The sequence below is a fragment of the Rhamphochromis longiceps genome, linkage group LG8 (assembly GCF_057381845.1).
Source record: "Rhamphochromis longiceps isolate RC_006_pf linkage group LG8, R_longiceps_female_GT1.1, whole genome shotgun sequence".
NCBI classification, from domain to species: domain Eukaryota; kingdom Metazoa; phylum Chordata; class Actinopteri; order Cichliformes; family Cichlidae; genus Rhamphochromis; species Rhamphochromis longiceps.
In genome coordinates, this window is record NC_140564.1 from 19,396,515 (window position 1) to 19,409,690 (window position 13,176).

At 39.7% G+C, this 13,176-nt stretch overlaps 1 protein-coding gene and 1 pseudogene across 3 annotated transcripts in view; one reads left to right on the forward strand and one right to left on the reverse strand.

Moving 5' to 3' along the window:
- Window positions 1-13,176, forward strand: part of adprh (ADP-ribosylarginine hydrolase) — a 23,352-nt gene continuing 10,176 nt past the window's right edge. The window contains exons 1-5 of one of the 3 annotated variants that reach the window (XM_085416339.1): window positions 1-389; window positions 1,446-1,569; window positions 1,739-1,847; window positions 2,166-2,264; window positions 3,042-3,147. In XM_085416339.1, the coding sequence (XP_085272465.1) occupies window positions 1,486-1,569; window positions 1,739-1,847; window positions 2,166-2,264; window positions 3,042-3,147 (398 nt within the window). In that variant the 5' untranslated portion in view covers window positions 1-389; window positions 1,446-1,485. The remainder of the gene's footprint in view (window positions 390-1,445; window positions 1,570-1,738; window positions 1,848-2,165; window positions 2,265-3,041; window positions 3,148-13,176) is intronic. The other 2 variants (XM_085416340.1, XM_085416337.1) reach the window with 2 other exon arrangements.
- LOC146663533 (uncharacterized) lies at window positions 6,202-11,636 on the reverse strand (annotated as a pseudogene).

The following is a 13,176-nucleotide window of genomic DNA, read 5'->3' on the forward strand; positions in this document are numbered from 1 at the left end:
TGTGTGTGTGTGTGTGTGTGATCGGTGCTTGGGAATTCGTCAGAGATCGTGCTGTTAAACATTTGTCCCCATCTTGCCAGCTGGAGAGCTAAACTTGGTTCGTCTCTGTGTCCTTTTTTAGCCCGCACGTTTTCTCGCGAGTCCGGCTGTTGGCTGTGGTTTGAAAAGTAGTTGTTACCATAACTTTTCTAAATGAACGCAATTTTTTGAGCTAGGAGTCTGAGCTACTGCTTGCAACAACCAAGCAGGGCCCGTGTGCAGCCGCGGTGTTAACTGGACGCGTGTAACCGCCTCCTGAGGATCGTTTGTGGGAACAACACGCTGCAATGGAGCGGTGAGGCTGCAGCTGCACGGAGGGAGGACGTCCTGCGTTACTTAGTTTGAATCAGGTTTCTCTGTGATTGACCTGTCCTGTTAGATCAACTCTCTTCACACGTGATATTGTTTATATGTGACATATCATGACTTCTAGAGACACAGTTTTTGCGATTTACGCTGAATGTACAATGCACGTTAACATATTTGGATATTTATAGTTACAGTGTATGTCTAGACTAGACATAAGTAACTGTAAATTAGCCTCATAGTAACTTAGAAGAATGACTGCTTTGACACAACAGCGCATTTCTTCTATAAAGCACATTTTTAATTCAGAGCTATTATTTAAGGGTTAAATGTTATCTGTGAATATTGCTTTTTAAAAAGTAAACGTAAATTACTGTGCAATTACTGTTCTTTATATTTTGCTAGAAAAATGGGAGATTTGTTGAAAAAAAATGTGTAAACTTCAATAGAGTGCAGTGTATAAGACAAAAACAGAGTTGGTACAATTCCAACCATGTTGTAAGTCAATATTTGCTATGACCAAATTTATACTTCAACACAGCCTGAACTCTCTTAGGCACACCTTTAGGGGGCTTCTTAAAGGACATTTGAAGTTCTGTTTTGTTTTTTCATGTTAGCTGCCTTTTGTTTTTGTTCTCTGTCAAGATAATCCCTCTAAAGTAATGTTGAGATCCAGCTGCTGGGGAGGCCAATCTATGACTGAGCTAAATCAAGACTTTAGCTCATTGACTTCTCCAATGAGTTTTCTTTATTTAACGTAAAGTTAAAAGCACTATGAGCTGATCGGGTTGTCCGTCTGTGGCCTTTAGTGCAGCGGTCCCCAACCTTTATGCCCGACAATATTTTCATGGACCGGCCTTTTATTCATAACACACGTGAAAAGACCCAGGAAAACCGAGTAAACGATAACAAAATAACGCTGAAAACCGATAAAAACCCTGAAAACTATACATTTCACACCTGAGCCTCAACTCTCGTGGCCCGGTACCAAACGACTCACGGACTGGTACCGGTCCGAGGCCCGGGGGTTGGGGACCGCTGCTTTAGTGCATTTTAGGTGATCTTTGCAAAGTTCAGCAGGCTAACTGTGATCTTTTCAGCCCCAGCAGGTCTGCTACGCTTGAGCTCTACAAGGCAGCCATGTTGCTGAGTGGAGTTGGTGATGCCTTGGGCTACAGGAACCAGCTGTGGGAGTACAATGAATCAGGACCGGCTATTCACCAGGTCAGTACTGGACCAGCAAAGCATTTCCATCCAGGGTTCCTATTTTTTCTTATGCATAAAGATGAAGGTATCATCTAATTTATGAGTTACATGTAGTTTTTATTGATGATGACTTAGAAGGGAGTTATTAAGAAAGGAGTGTTCATCATCATCCTCTCTGTCCATGCAGGAGCTTCAGGAACTTGGTGGCCTAAAGAACATCAAGGCTGAGCTCCCTGACTGGCCTGTGAGTGACGACACAGTTCTGCATCTGGCTACAGCTGAAGGACTAGCAACAGGCGAGTCCAAAGCCACATTAAAACATTTTGTTCTACTTGGTTTTTCCTCTGTTGCACATCTTGCTGGAAGCGAGGAGCTGATTGGATTGACCTTACAGCCGCTGTTCACGCCTCTTCAAGAGCTCCACAAAAAAAGGTCAAATCTAATTTCCAGCCTTGCCTTGATTTAGCGCTCTATTAGGTGCTACCCAAGTGGGGGGAAAAGAGGCAGAAATTCAACTTGACCTTTAGTGGGATACGGCAAACCAGGCAGTCCTGTTAACAGATCAGTTACCTCTTTAAAGTCTGCAGTTTGAACAATGTGTGTCATCCTAACAGGAAAGACTGGGGAGGAGCTCATGCATGAGGTGGCTGCTCGTTATGTGGAAGCCATGAAGGACATGGAGGGCAGGAAACCAGGGCCTTCGAGCATTCTGGGTAAAACATCATTTTGAAGTCATTTAACCCTCCTGCCATCCTTTAAAAAACTCACACCCATCACCCTAGGGACCATTCTCAGCCACGCCATAAAAAGACCATATATCCATATTTTATTCCACTTTAAATTAGCCAACCTTGTAAAACTACTTCTCCCTGAAATATTCATGTAAAGTTTTAATTATATTTTCGTTGTTTTAACCCTTCAAATCCCAGTGTTATTACATGAGCGCCCTGTGTTATAAGCCCCAAAACCCAAAAAACGAAACTAAATATTTCCACAAAAAACCAGTTGAAGTAATATGTGATTGTCATTATAAGTAGGCCTTTAGATGGACCAAAGATTGGCACCAACATACATTTTGACCTGCCATTATTTTTTTTGCATTTTTTTTGCAATTTAAAAATTAAAACTTCAAGGCCCTGAGTCTTCATTGACATCCAAGAAAAGAAGAAAAAATAAAATCATATGATGATAATTTGGGGTTGAAAAATAGCGTTTATAATGGAAGTCAATGGGCAGAAAATGGTCCCCAGGGTGATGGGTGTGGGGATTTCTGCTGCTCAGCCATTTTAGGCTGATTTAAGGAATTCACACTGGAATATTAACATTGACAGGTAAAAACTATCCTGTGGCAAGTTTGGTTATATTCCACTGAACACAGTGGAAATGGCAGCCATTTAACACATAGCAGTGGCACAAAAAGGTCCCAAGAAGGCAGGAAGGTTAACATCTGTTTATGGAGGCGATATAGAGCTAAAGCTTTGTTCTTTTAGGGGTTTCCCAGCTAAAGCCTGGGGAGGAAGGGGGATACAGAGTGGCATATAACCCTGACGGGACAGGCTGTGGAGCAGCCATGAGGTCCATGTGCATTGGCCTGAGGTAAAAAGCTCTTACTTTTCAATCTTCATGTTGTTTGTTCTTTCCCTGAGTCCGCAGTGGGTTTGGTTATTACTTTTTAATTGGCAATAATTCTGAAATATGGCTGTGTTGAGCAGATGCAGCACATCTTAATCATGAACTGAGTCTGAGTCGTGCTTTTTTTGAGAGAGTGTTTTGCTGTGTTCTCAGAGCAGTTTTTTAATAAAAAAGTAAGTGAAAGGCGTTCCAAATTATTATTATTTTTAATTAAAATTTTTAATTACATTAGGTTAATTAGGTAGTCCTATTTAGAACTCTTATTCGAGTGAGAGTTGTGTACAAAACCCACATATAAAAAATGCACAGAAACATGCATGCTAGTTGAACATAAGACAAGGATACATTGTGCATGCTCATAAATGAAGAAAAGCTCATGCAGTGTAGTTGGAGATCATTTATAAAACCATTAAAATATTCCAATCAAAGCAGAAATTGTATTTTTTTCTTTTTTTTTTAAACTTGTTCTATTTATCAACAGCAACATATTTCAATCCGTGCCACTTTTTTCATAAAAGACACAATTTTGACTAAGAAAAGAATGACCCATGATAACATATATGAGTGTATATATTAACAATATCACCACAATATCACCATAATTGTGTATAATTAATACGTAATTGTATAAGTGCAGATAAAATAGTTAAGAAACAAGATTTGTTTCTCTATAAAAAGCTCATCTTTGTCTTTAATTTTCTTTTTTTTTTTTCTTTTCTTTTTTTTTTCTTTTTTTTTCCTTTTTTTCTTTTTTTTTTCTGGAAGTCTTTAATTTTCTTAACAGGTGTTCCACATGGGTCTTAAAAGCGAGTCTAGCATCCAACCAGGGTCCTAAGTATGCAAAGTAATTAACAGTTTAAAGACTAAGAAGAGTTTGAATATGGACTGTACCATCCCATACTCTTGTCTTTATCTAATTCTAAAACAAGCTTATGTTTAATAAGAGAATTTTGAAATGTATCAATAGCGAACTGTAGATTTTTAATGCAAAGGAAGAGACTGTGGTATATATAGTGGTGTCATCTGCATAAAAATTGACATTACAGTTTTGGGTGGCAGAGAGTATTATTTGTGTAAAGGGCAAATAAAAGAGCTCCAAGAATAGATCCTTGTGGAACACCTGTACAAATGGCAAATGGACTTGACCTGAAGTCTTTTGGAGACTATTTTAATTCTGTTAGAAAGATAATCAGCAAACTAACCAACATCTAAACTGAGAACCATCTTTGTGCTAAATGCAATACAGATGAGGACAGAATTATTTCTGTGTTTCTAGTTTTATTTTTGATCCTAAATTATTTTACCGAGCACAAAAGTCTAGTATTATAATGTAAAAGGTAAATCCATTTTTATTTGTGTATCACATTATACAAGAAATAAGTTTAATATCCTCAACGTTACAACCACCCAAAGACAATAATGATCCCAGATCCAGGTCCAAGTCATCAGTTATAATAGTCCACATTGGCTGAGAGTAATATTTTTCTCTTGGACTCTGTTTATCTGTTTTTGAGGTGCAAAGTGTTGCCCTTCTTATGCAACTCACATGACTTTCAAAGGTGAAGGTTTCCTGTGGAGTTTTTGACTTCTTTGTGGGGTTTTTGTCTCCTGCATAGAAGAGGAGGTCACACAGGTGATCTCACGTTATTCTGCTCATCTACATGTAGCAGAAACAAGGAGCAATATTTAATATATGTATACTTTACTTATTTTAAGTTTAAGATCTCTCTTTCAGGATACCCCCGGGGGCAAGAAACAAAAATCAGTCATGACAGTTAATGCAGTTGAGACAAAACTACTAAAATAAAACTGTTATTTAATATTAGGAAGGTGATCTGCAGTTCACTCCATTGAAATAGTTCTTAGTGTCTAAAATGAGTGATTCAAGTTCATCTGTTAACGTAGACTGCATTAAAAAAAAAAAAACGAGCTTATGACTATAATGCTGATTTTGACTCTTTGACAGTGCCAGATATGCTGAGTTTTTATTTTTATTTTATATAAAAACACAGAAAAAGTGAAAAATATCTACTATTAGCATTTTAACAACAAATAATTTACTAGTTTTTTTTTTAGCTCTCAACAAATACTGATAATTCAATTATTGGAAGAATAACAGCTTCTTTATGGAAAAAACATGTTTTTCCAGACGTATTTATCTGCACCATACTAACTCAGAATGATGATGCTCAGAAGTTCTGTGCATGTCAATGAGAAAACCTGAATATTTCAGGTGATAGATATTATCTTCTGTTGGGGGAAAACTCTGTAAAAAACCCAGGAGAAATAAAGACACAATGAGACAAAGTTACTTTCTTTATCAAACGTGTACACGGGTGAGCTGCTAAGGACAACTCACACCATGCACAGTGGCTTGGTAATTTTTATAGGAAAGACAGTGAGAACAGGATAAGAAAATACAAAACAAATAAAATAAACAACTCCATATGTGGCGCTAGTCTCGTCAGCAGAGAGCTGGGAGAAGGCTGTGAGAGATAAAACAATCTAAAACAATATGTCCCAGAACAGTATGTCTTTGCTGAGAAAGTCTAAAAAGATAATTCTAAACTAATCTAACCATAGACAAAAGGGCATGCTTGTACATTTAAAAGAAGGTAAAGAAACATAGAAACATTTTTCCTGTAACATTCCCTCCTGTTTTAACTTATTTTAAATGTATACAACAATTGTCTGTGAAGGTTATTTATTAAGTATCTTAAACAATTTTTAATTTTTCAAAATGTCAGCATAGCAGAAATGGCAGTCATTTGGTCTAAAGAATAAAACAAAAGAAAATAATACAAAGAAAAACATAGTAAATGAAAATCATAGTAAACGAAAAAATAAAACTAAAACTACAAAAAATAAAGGATGAAAAGTAAAATGAAAAGTTTATATTTAAAAATGATGAAAACCTAATATGTAAAAGGAAAACTTCAAAAAATACAAGGATGAAAACCTTATATTATAAAATGAAAACTTCAAAAAAAAAAAAAAATACAAGCATGAAACCTTATACTTAAAACGATGCAAACCTTAAATTGAAAACTTTATATGTAAAATAATGAAAACTTCATATTTAAAATGGAAACTTTATGTTTAAAACTGAAGACTTCAAAAAAATAAAAGCATGAAAACTTTATATTTAAAATGAAAAACTTTGTTTAGAACTCAAAACTTCAAAAAAATAAAAGCATGAAAACTTGCATAACCTACTAATGTTTTAATCAGTGCATGATCACTTGACAAGTCATTTTTAATCACCACGTCATTTATTAGCAGCTAGTACAAGTTCTCCTCTAACAGAATTGCAACGGGATGTTGTTCTTCTTCAGGCACGGCAACATAAGCAGTCATTGTAGTTGTTATCATCTGTGAAATCATTACTCTTAGGCATGGCAACACACACAACACTAATATGAGCAGTGCTATCATGATGAGACCTAGAAGGAAAAATGGCTTTGCTACAGCAGCCAGCCATGAACCGCTGAACAGCCAGTCCAGCCAGCTTTGTGCTGTAGCTGCTCCAGGTGTGTGTTCAGTGACATATTTTTGCAGAGCGGTCAAATTCTGCAAAGCTTCATAAATGTCTCCGCTTACAAACTCCTCCTTGTGATGCTGTTAGCAGGTCTAGAGTCAGTCTGTTCTGCAGCACCATCGTTCTGATGGCCTGCTGTTCTCCTGCTAAGGCGGTTCCCAGGGTCTTAGTCAAGTTGATGTGTCGTAGCAGAGCATATCGGTTGATTTCCACGTGATCCCGCACCTCGGCAACTCCAATGCCGGGGATCAAGCTCTGTAAGAATTTCACTCCTCCTCCCCAGATGCGAAACTCTCCCGGCACTCCAGTGTCCACGGTAATGCCGAAAGAATTGGGGGAGGCGATGTCCACTTCACGTCTCTGCCGGCTGCTTGGGTGATGTGCAACACTTTGCATGAAGAAAACGTGATCTGATAATTCCACCAGGGCGCACAGACCTCCCCAACCTTCAGGGAGTGACAGATAAGCCTTGTTGCCACATAGGAAGTACCAGTCAGCCAAAACTCTGGTTCCTCTGCTGCTGGGTGCCGTCCGTGCACATCCTGTCTGGTACTGAGTCTTTGTTTGTAGTGGCATTCGGTAGCTGTAGTCGGAGCGACAGTTTAGGCCCATCAGCGTCGTGTTACTGGCACAGGTGGCGTTGATTGAACAGGTCATACACTTCCTCTCGTTCCTTGGTGGGCAGAAAGTGTATATGGACTTACATAGGTGAGTAGGCAGCTCCCCCACTGCCCGTGATCCATTGTTCATCACACATACTGGCAGTTGTGATGCGTTCAGTTTGTTCAGTAGAATTACATCAGGCAGTGGGTCTGAGACTTGGGGCCAGGTCAGTAGGTAGGTCTGTCCAGAACAGTTCACATTTGTGAGTGACGATGACCTCCAGGTTGCTTTTGCTGGGATGCTGTAGTTGGCTTTGGACCAAAGAGTACCGTAGCCTGGATGTGTTGCCAGGCCCAACAGACACCAACTGCGATCTTCAGGTATGCTGTACGGCCACAGGCCAGACGTCTGTGAGGATAGGGGCATATGGGTACATGCATAGCAGTCAGTTTTGTTATTCAAATGAGCTGTAGTGTTCATAAACTGCCACCAGAAGTTAGTGGCGTAGCCATGGGGAAACTTGGTGTACTTTCCTTTGTCATACAGTGTCTGCCTTTTCTCCATATAGCGTGACTTGTTGTCCCTCACGGAAGCAAAGGTGAGGAGCCCGGCCATGGTCAGGGCCGCTGCAGTTGATAAGAGCCACCACCTCATGACGACGGGACACACCCTCCTGTCGCGAGTAGACCCCCCGGCCAGGAAAGCTGACCCCTCCACCGGGCGAGATCACAACAAGTGGGCAAGCCTGCCGTCAGCTGTGTTTAGATGGCTTCACTGACTCGCCTGCAGTGACTCTGATGGATCCAGGATGGTCGTTCCGCAATTTTGCAAGCTCCAGTTTTTCCTTTGGAGCACTTTGATCAGAACCCAGTCACCGGGCTGTGATCTGCAAGACACTTGATAGACATCATTACATTCTTCGTCATTTACAATCATCTCTTTATTTTCCTACAACTTAGACATACATTTTGCTACTGAAATTGTATCTGCCTTTTTCACTGGGTAGATTTCTGGCCACTTTGAGAATACATCTATAACCACTAGGGTGTATTTTTACCCTTGGCATTCATTTAGCTCAATAAAGTCCATATGGATTGTGTGGTCTCAGGTTTCCCTGAGCATTATAGTTTTGACACGTCATGCACGTTCTGACAAATTGTTTTGCTGAGGTTTCAAAACGGTTCTAGCAGGCGTTGTCTCTATGTTATCTGCTGTTGCTGCGTGGCTGTCTGCAGCCTTGGTGTTTGTGACTTTGCTCGCCTCTCTGTTCCTGATAGCCACCTGCGGATTAGTGTTTTAGTCTGTTGTCAACACGTCAGCCTTATTTCTAAGTTACAGAATGCTTCTTCTCCTTTTTTTTTTTTTTTTTTGGTTTGGGAGAATAGATGCAACTCTACATTTTCACTTAAGGCATTTTTAGATAATTTCTAGTTCTTCAAACAAGTCATGGATCTCACACATTTCAAACTTTCAAGTTAGGGTTGTTTCCCATTTATACAAATATATATATATATTTAACTTTGCATTGCTCACAGCTCATAGCTCACAGCTCTAAACCTAGGCATTTTTCAATCATATGCCTAATCACTATGTGTCACTGTGATTCTCAAGTATGGTCACAAGTTCGTTTAAATTCGTTTCCAAAACCAACAAAATAATCAAACAAAAACAAAAAACATAAACGTGTCAGGACACAAAAGAAAAAGAAAAATGCTGCCACCCGTACAAGGCAGAAGTCTGCATATGTTGGCTTGTAATAGCATGCAGCTTGTAACATGGTAGACTAATGTGCCTGTGTTAATTCAGCTCCATATTATTGTGTGAAGTTGCACTGGGTTGGGAGTGGTTTTGTGGTTGTCACATTTTTGGTGAGCCAATGGCTGGAATGGGGTTGGACTAATTAGAGGCAGGTGTACTTGATTGCACTGATACACTGGTCTACATCTAGCCCACACTACAAACACTGCTGTGTTGTTTTGTCTCTCTGTGCAGTCCAGGGCCTATTATATGCCACAGCCTAAAGGCAGCAGAGTTCCAGAGGCTTGAGTGACCACTGACTATATGCTTGCAGGGTGGTGGGTCTCCAAGGACAACTTCTAACCCTGTTAAAGGCAACATGTGGGGTGCAACTTGGCCGTGTGGCATAGCTGGCTCTGGCCTTGGGACTGTGTGTTTTTATACAATTCATAAGTGGGACACTGGACTGTTTTATCTTTTATCTCTTGATATATTTTTCGTCAATAAATTATCTTTTAGAATTTTATTGACTGACATCTTTTTGCCCATGACTGAAACGGTTGGTCAGACCTAGAGTCTTTCTTTGGGTGTGTTACAGCAGCTTCTGCTCTAAAAGAAACAAATAAATAAAAAGAAAAGAAAATGTGGAACATGCTCATCAGCTTAGCAGTGTCTACATATTTAATTCAGCTTCTCAATCCTGTAGTTTTAGCTGTTGTCTACAGGGTTTTGCTTATTGGTTGTTATTATAGGTGTGCTCTATATCTCAGCAATGTGTCATTCTAGGATGATAGGTTTCAAGCTGGTCAAGTGCCTCTATGCACTTCATTAGTTTAGTTATTCTCTGTATTGTCTTCATCTCACATGTCATTACACTGAGTTTCAGCAAACCTTAAGCTTGATGCAGACTACTGCTTAACAATTATCCACCTCACATCATAACCGACTAAGGTGCCTCTTCATATTAATATTATGTCATTGTTAATATTATCCTCTTTGTCTTATATAACAGCAATAGCATATTATAATATTTTATCAGTGTGTACCACTATACTACTCCTGAGCCAATTTGTTAGTTAGGATCATCTTATTCAGCAAACAGATAATTTAGAATTCATCCAATCTGCGGTCACATTTGTTCTCTCTGTTGCATGGCGGACCAGGCAGTTCTATTATAATATATTATTTATATTTTATTTTGTATCCATCAAGGGCTTCAGATGACCTGCAGAATCATCCTTTTCCCAGGGTGGAGACAGTTACCTTTTCACACACTGTCCTTGGCTGAACAGTGACACAGCCTTAATATACCTTATTTATGTTATTAAAATATTTGTGTGAATTATTTGCTTTATATTCATTTTATACATGCTGGGCATGGTCATCATGCCAACTGTGTTTCATTGATAATATCACTTTACAGGTTGTTATCCTTGCTATTATTAATTTCAAATACTCTAAAGATAATTTCTACTGTAATTTTCCCTTTGTTCATCTTTATTTCGTACTTTTTATATTTATATCTACTCAGTGGGGTCTGTTTTCAACCCTTTTAAACTACTTCAAACTACTTTGATCTCTAGTTTTCACTTAATAAGGGATTATTATGTTCTTCCTGATATGGGTGGTGCTGCAGATGCGGCTGCAGGAATGAGTGATGGCTTTCTAAAAGGGTTGTGGGCACTGCACAGTGTCTCGTCTTCTGGTTTTACTAAACTGGCAGTTGAGTTCTATTCTTCTGACTGTTTATATTTTGTTTTCTTAAATCTCTCAGTTTACAGACACTGTTTTTTGTCCGGCGTCTGGACTTTTCTTTTCTCACCACTGCTCGTCAGGAGTGAGTTTTAATTTCACTTGCTTGATTACCCATCTTATTTATGTATTTACTTATTTTTGTTTAAGTAATATATACACAATACAGCTGCTATCACCTTCGCTGGTATTAGAGACGAGAGTGGTTGCTCACACGCCCTTCTACTTTCGGACTATTTCCAAAAGCGGTGTGAACTTTACGAGACGGAACTCGACCGTTCTCTCAACTCACCAGCACGTCAGTGAATAGCAGTAAAAGAAAAAACACAGGAGGAGCAGCTCAGTCTCTTATTGGACCGTGAAAATTCAGCTTGCTCCATTAATTACAACAATACACACACATACATTCACATTCACACTTATTCGCGCGATCGGAACCCTTATAATAAGGGGAGCTGCCAGTCTTTCTGTAGACGAGCTACTTATTCCCTTAACCCAGCTGGGGGAGCTACTCAGAGCTCCAAACCTAACCCACAAGAGTGGGGAGCTTCCAGTCGACGAGCTCCAAGCTACCAGCCGACGAGCTACTTTAAACCCACAGAAGTGGGGAGCTTCCAGTCGCGACGAGCTACTTTCGCTATTTTAAATTCCCTGAATTTAAAATACGATTTTACGCAAGATTGTGTCAGTGTGTCTGTATCTACCTGGTCAGTGTCGCCGGGTCTGGTCCACCTCGATCGGGCCCCACCACCGTGGGTCGCTTTCTAAGAACGTTGGCCAAGACTCGAATTTAACGCCCTTGGTCTTTGACCACACACCTAGTGTAAGCGCCAGACGTCTGCTTTATATTTTATTTACGATTGAGTTCATGTTTGTTTTATTATTCATAGATTTATTACATAAGTGCAGTAGTAGCATGAAACCCTGTGTGAGAGGGAAGGGGAGGAGCATGGACAGAGAGGTTAGGAGTCTCACGGTTTTCTGACCGTGTACACAGCTAGTATGGGATAACTGCTATTTTTTTTGGAATTTTCATGCCTTTTTTTTGGAAGGAGTTCATTGTTACATGCTCAGTTTGTAATAAATAAAACAGTCTTCAAACCATAATGCAACTGGAAGCATTTCTCTTGGAAACCAGGAACACGCGTCAGCCATAGACTCCCCTTTTTTGAACTTGGTTTATTGGAAATTACCCTACATTTAGTCAGAAAACCTTCTTGCTCCTTTTTTGGGAAAAGGAATACTGAAAAGGATCATGTTTAGCAACGCCGTGCACTGTGGATTGAAGGCAATAGCCTACTTGGAGGAAGAATCACGGTAAGCAGTGAAAACAAGCTTTGCTACTGTGGAAATTTGTCATAATGCATGAGAGTGATGAAGAACTAGTGTGTGGAAAAAGAGAACCAAAAATGACAGAAAAGGCTGTCGAGGAAAAGCTGCACAGGTTGACCCAGTCTAGAAAGGCTAAGCTAGGCCACCTAACTAGCCAAGCTAATCAGCTCGAACGGCTAATGGAAGATGATGCTAACGTGAATGCTGTTAAGCAGAAATTGCGTTTAGACTACCAAGATTCATTTGGAGAACTGTGTAAGATAAATGATAGTTTGAGAGTATTAATGCATGAGGAAGAATTTGAAAAGGACCAAAGTTCTTGGTATGAACCTAATGCTAGTCGTATTCGTGGATTTATGCAACATGTGGAAACGTGGGTTAAAGCAGCTGAGGAGCGCACAGAACAAGCTAGACAGTGTGATGCAGACATCCAGCCTTCCGACAGTGTTTCTGTGATGTCCGCTGCATTAAGCAGTAAAAGCAGGAGGCGCAGGTCAGCCGTTGGGAGCCAAGTGTCCACTGCTTCCTCAGTACGCCTCAAAGCTGAAATGGAGAGAGCCACATTGCTTGCACAAGCAACTGCTCTCAAACAAAAACAAGAGCTTGAACGACAGGAAACTGAGTTGAAAGCAAAAAGAGAGCAGCTAGATCTGCAAACTGCTATTGCCGCCTCTGATGCTAAAATAAAGGTATTAGAGAATTTTGAAAATGAGCGCTCGTCACATGTGAGTCCTGCATACCCAACGACTATTGATTCTGGATTCATACCATTACCTGTAAGTCAAACTCCAGTCACCAACACAGAAAATGGATATGGGGAATTCATGCCTTTACAAAATCACCCTATTGGTACGCAGCAGTCTAGAGTGGATTTTGCAGCAGATGAGCAAGCAGTTGAAACACTCTGTACTGTTATGACACGTCAGAATAATATAACAGAGCTGATGGTGAAACAACAAAAAATGATGACATTGCCACCTTTAGACATCCCTACCTTCAGTGGTGATCCTCTAGATTACAATACATTTGTA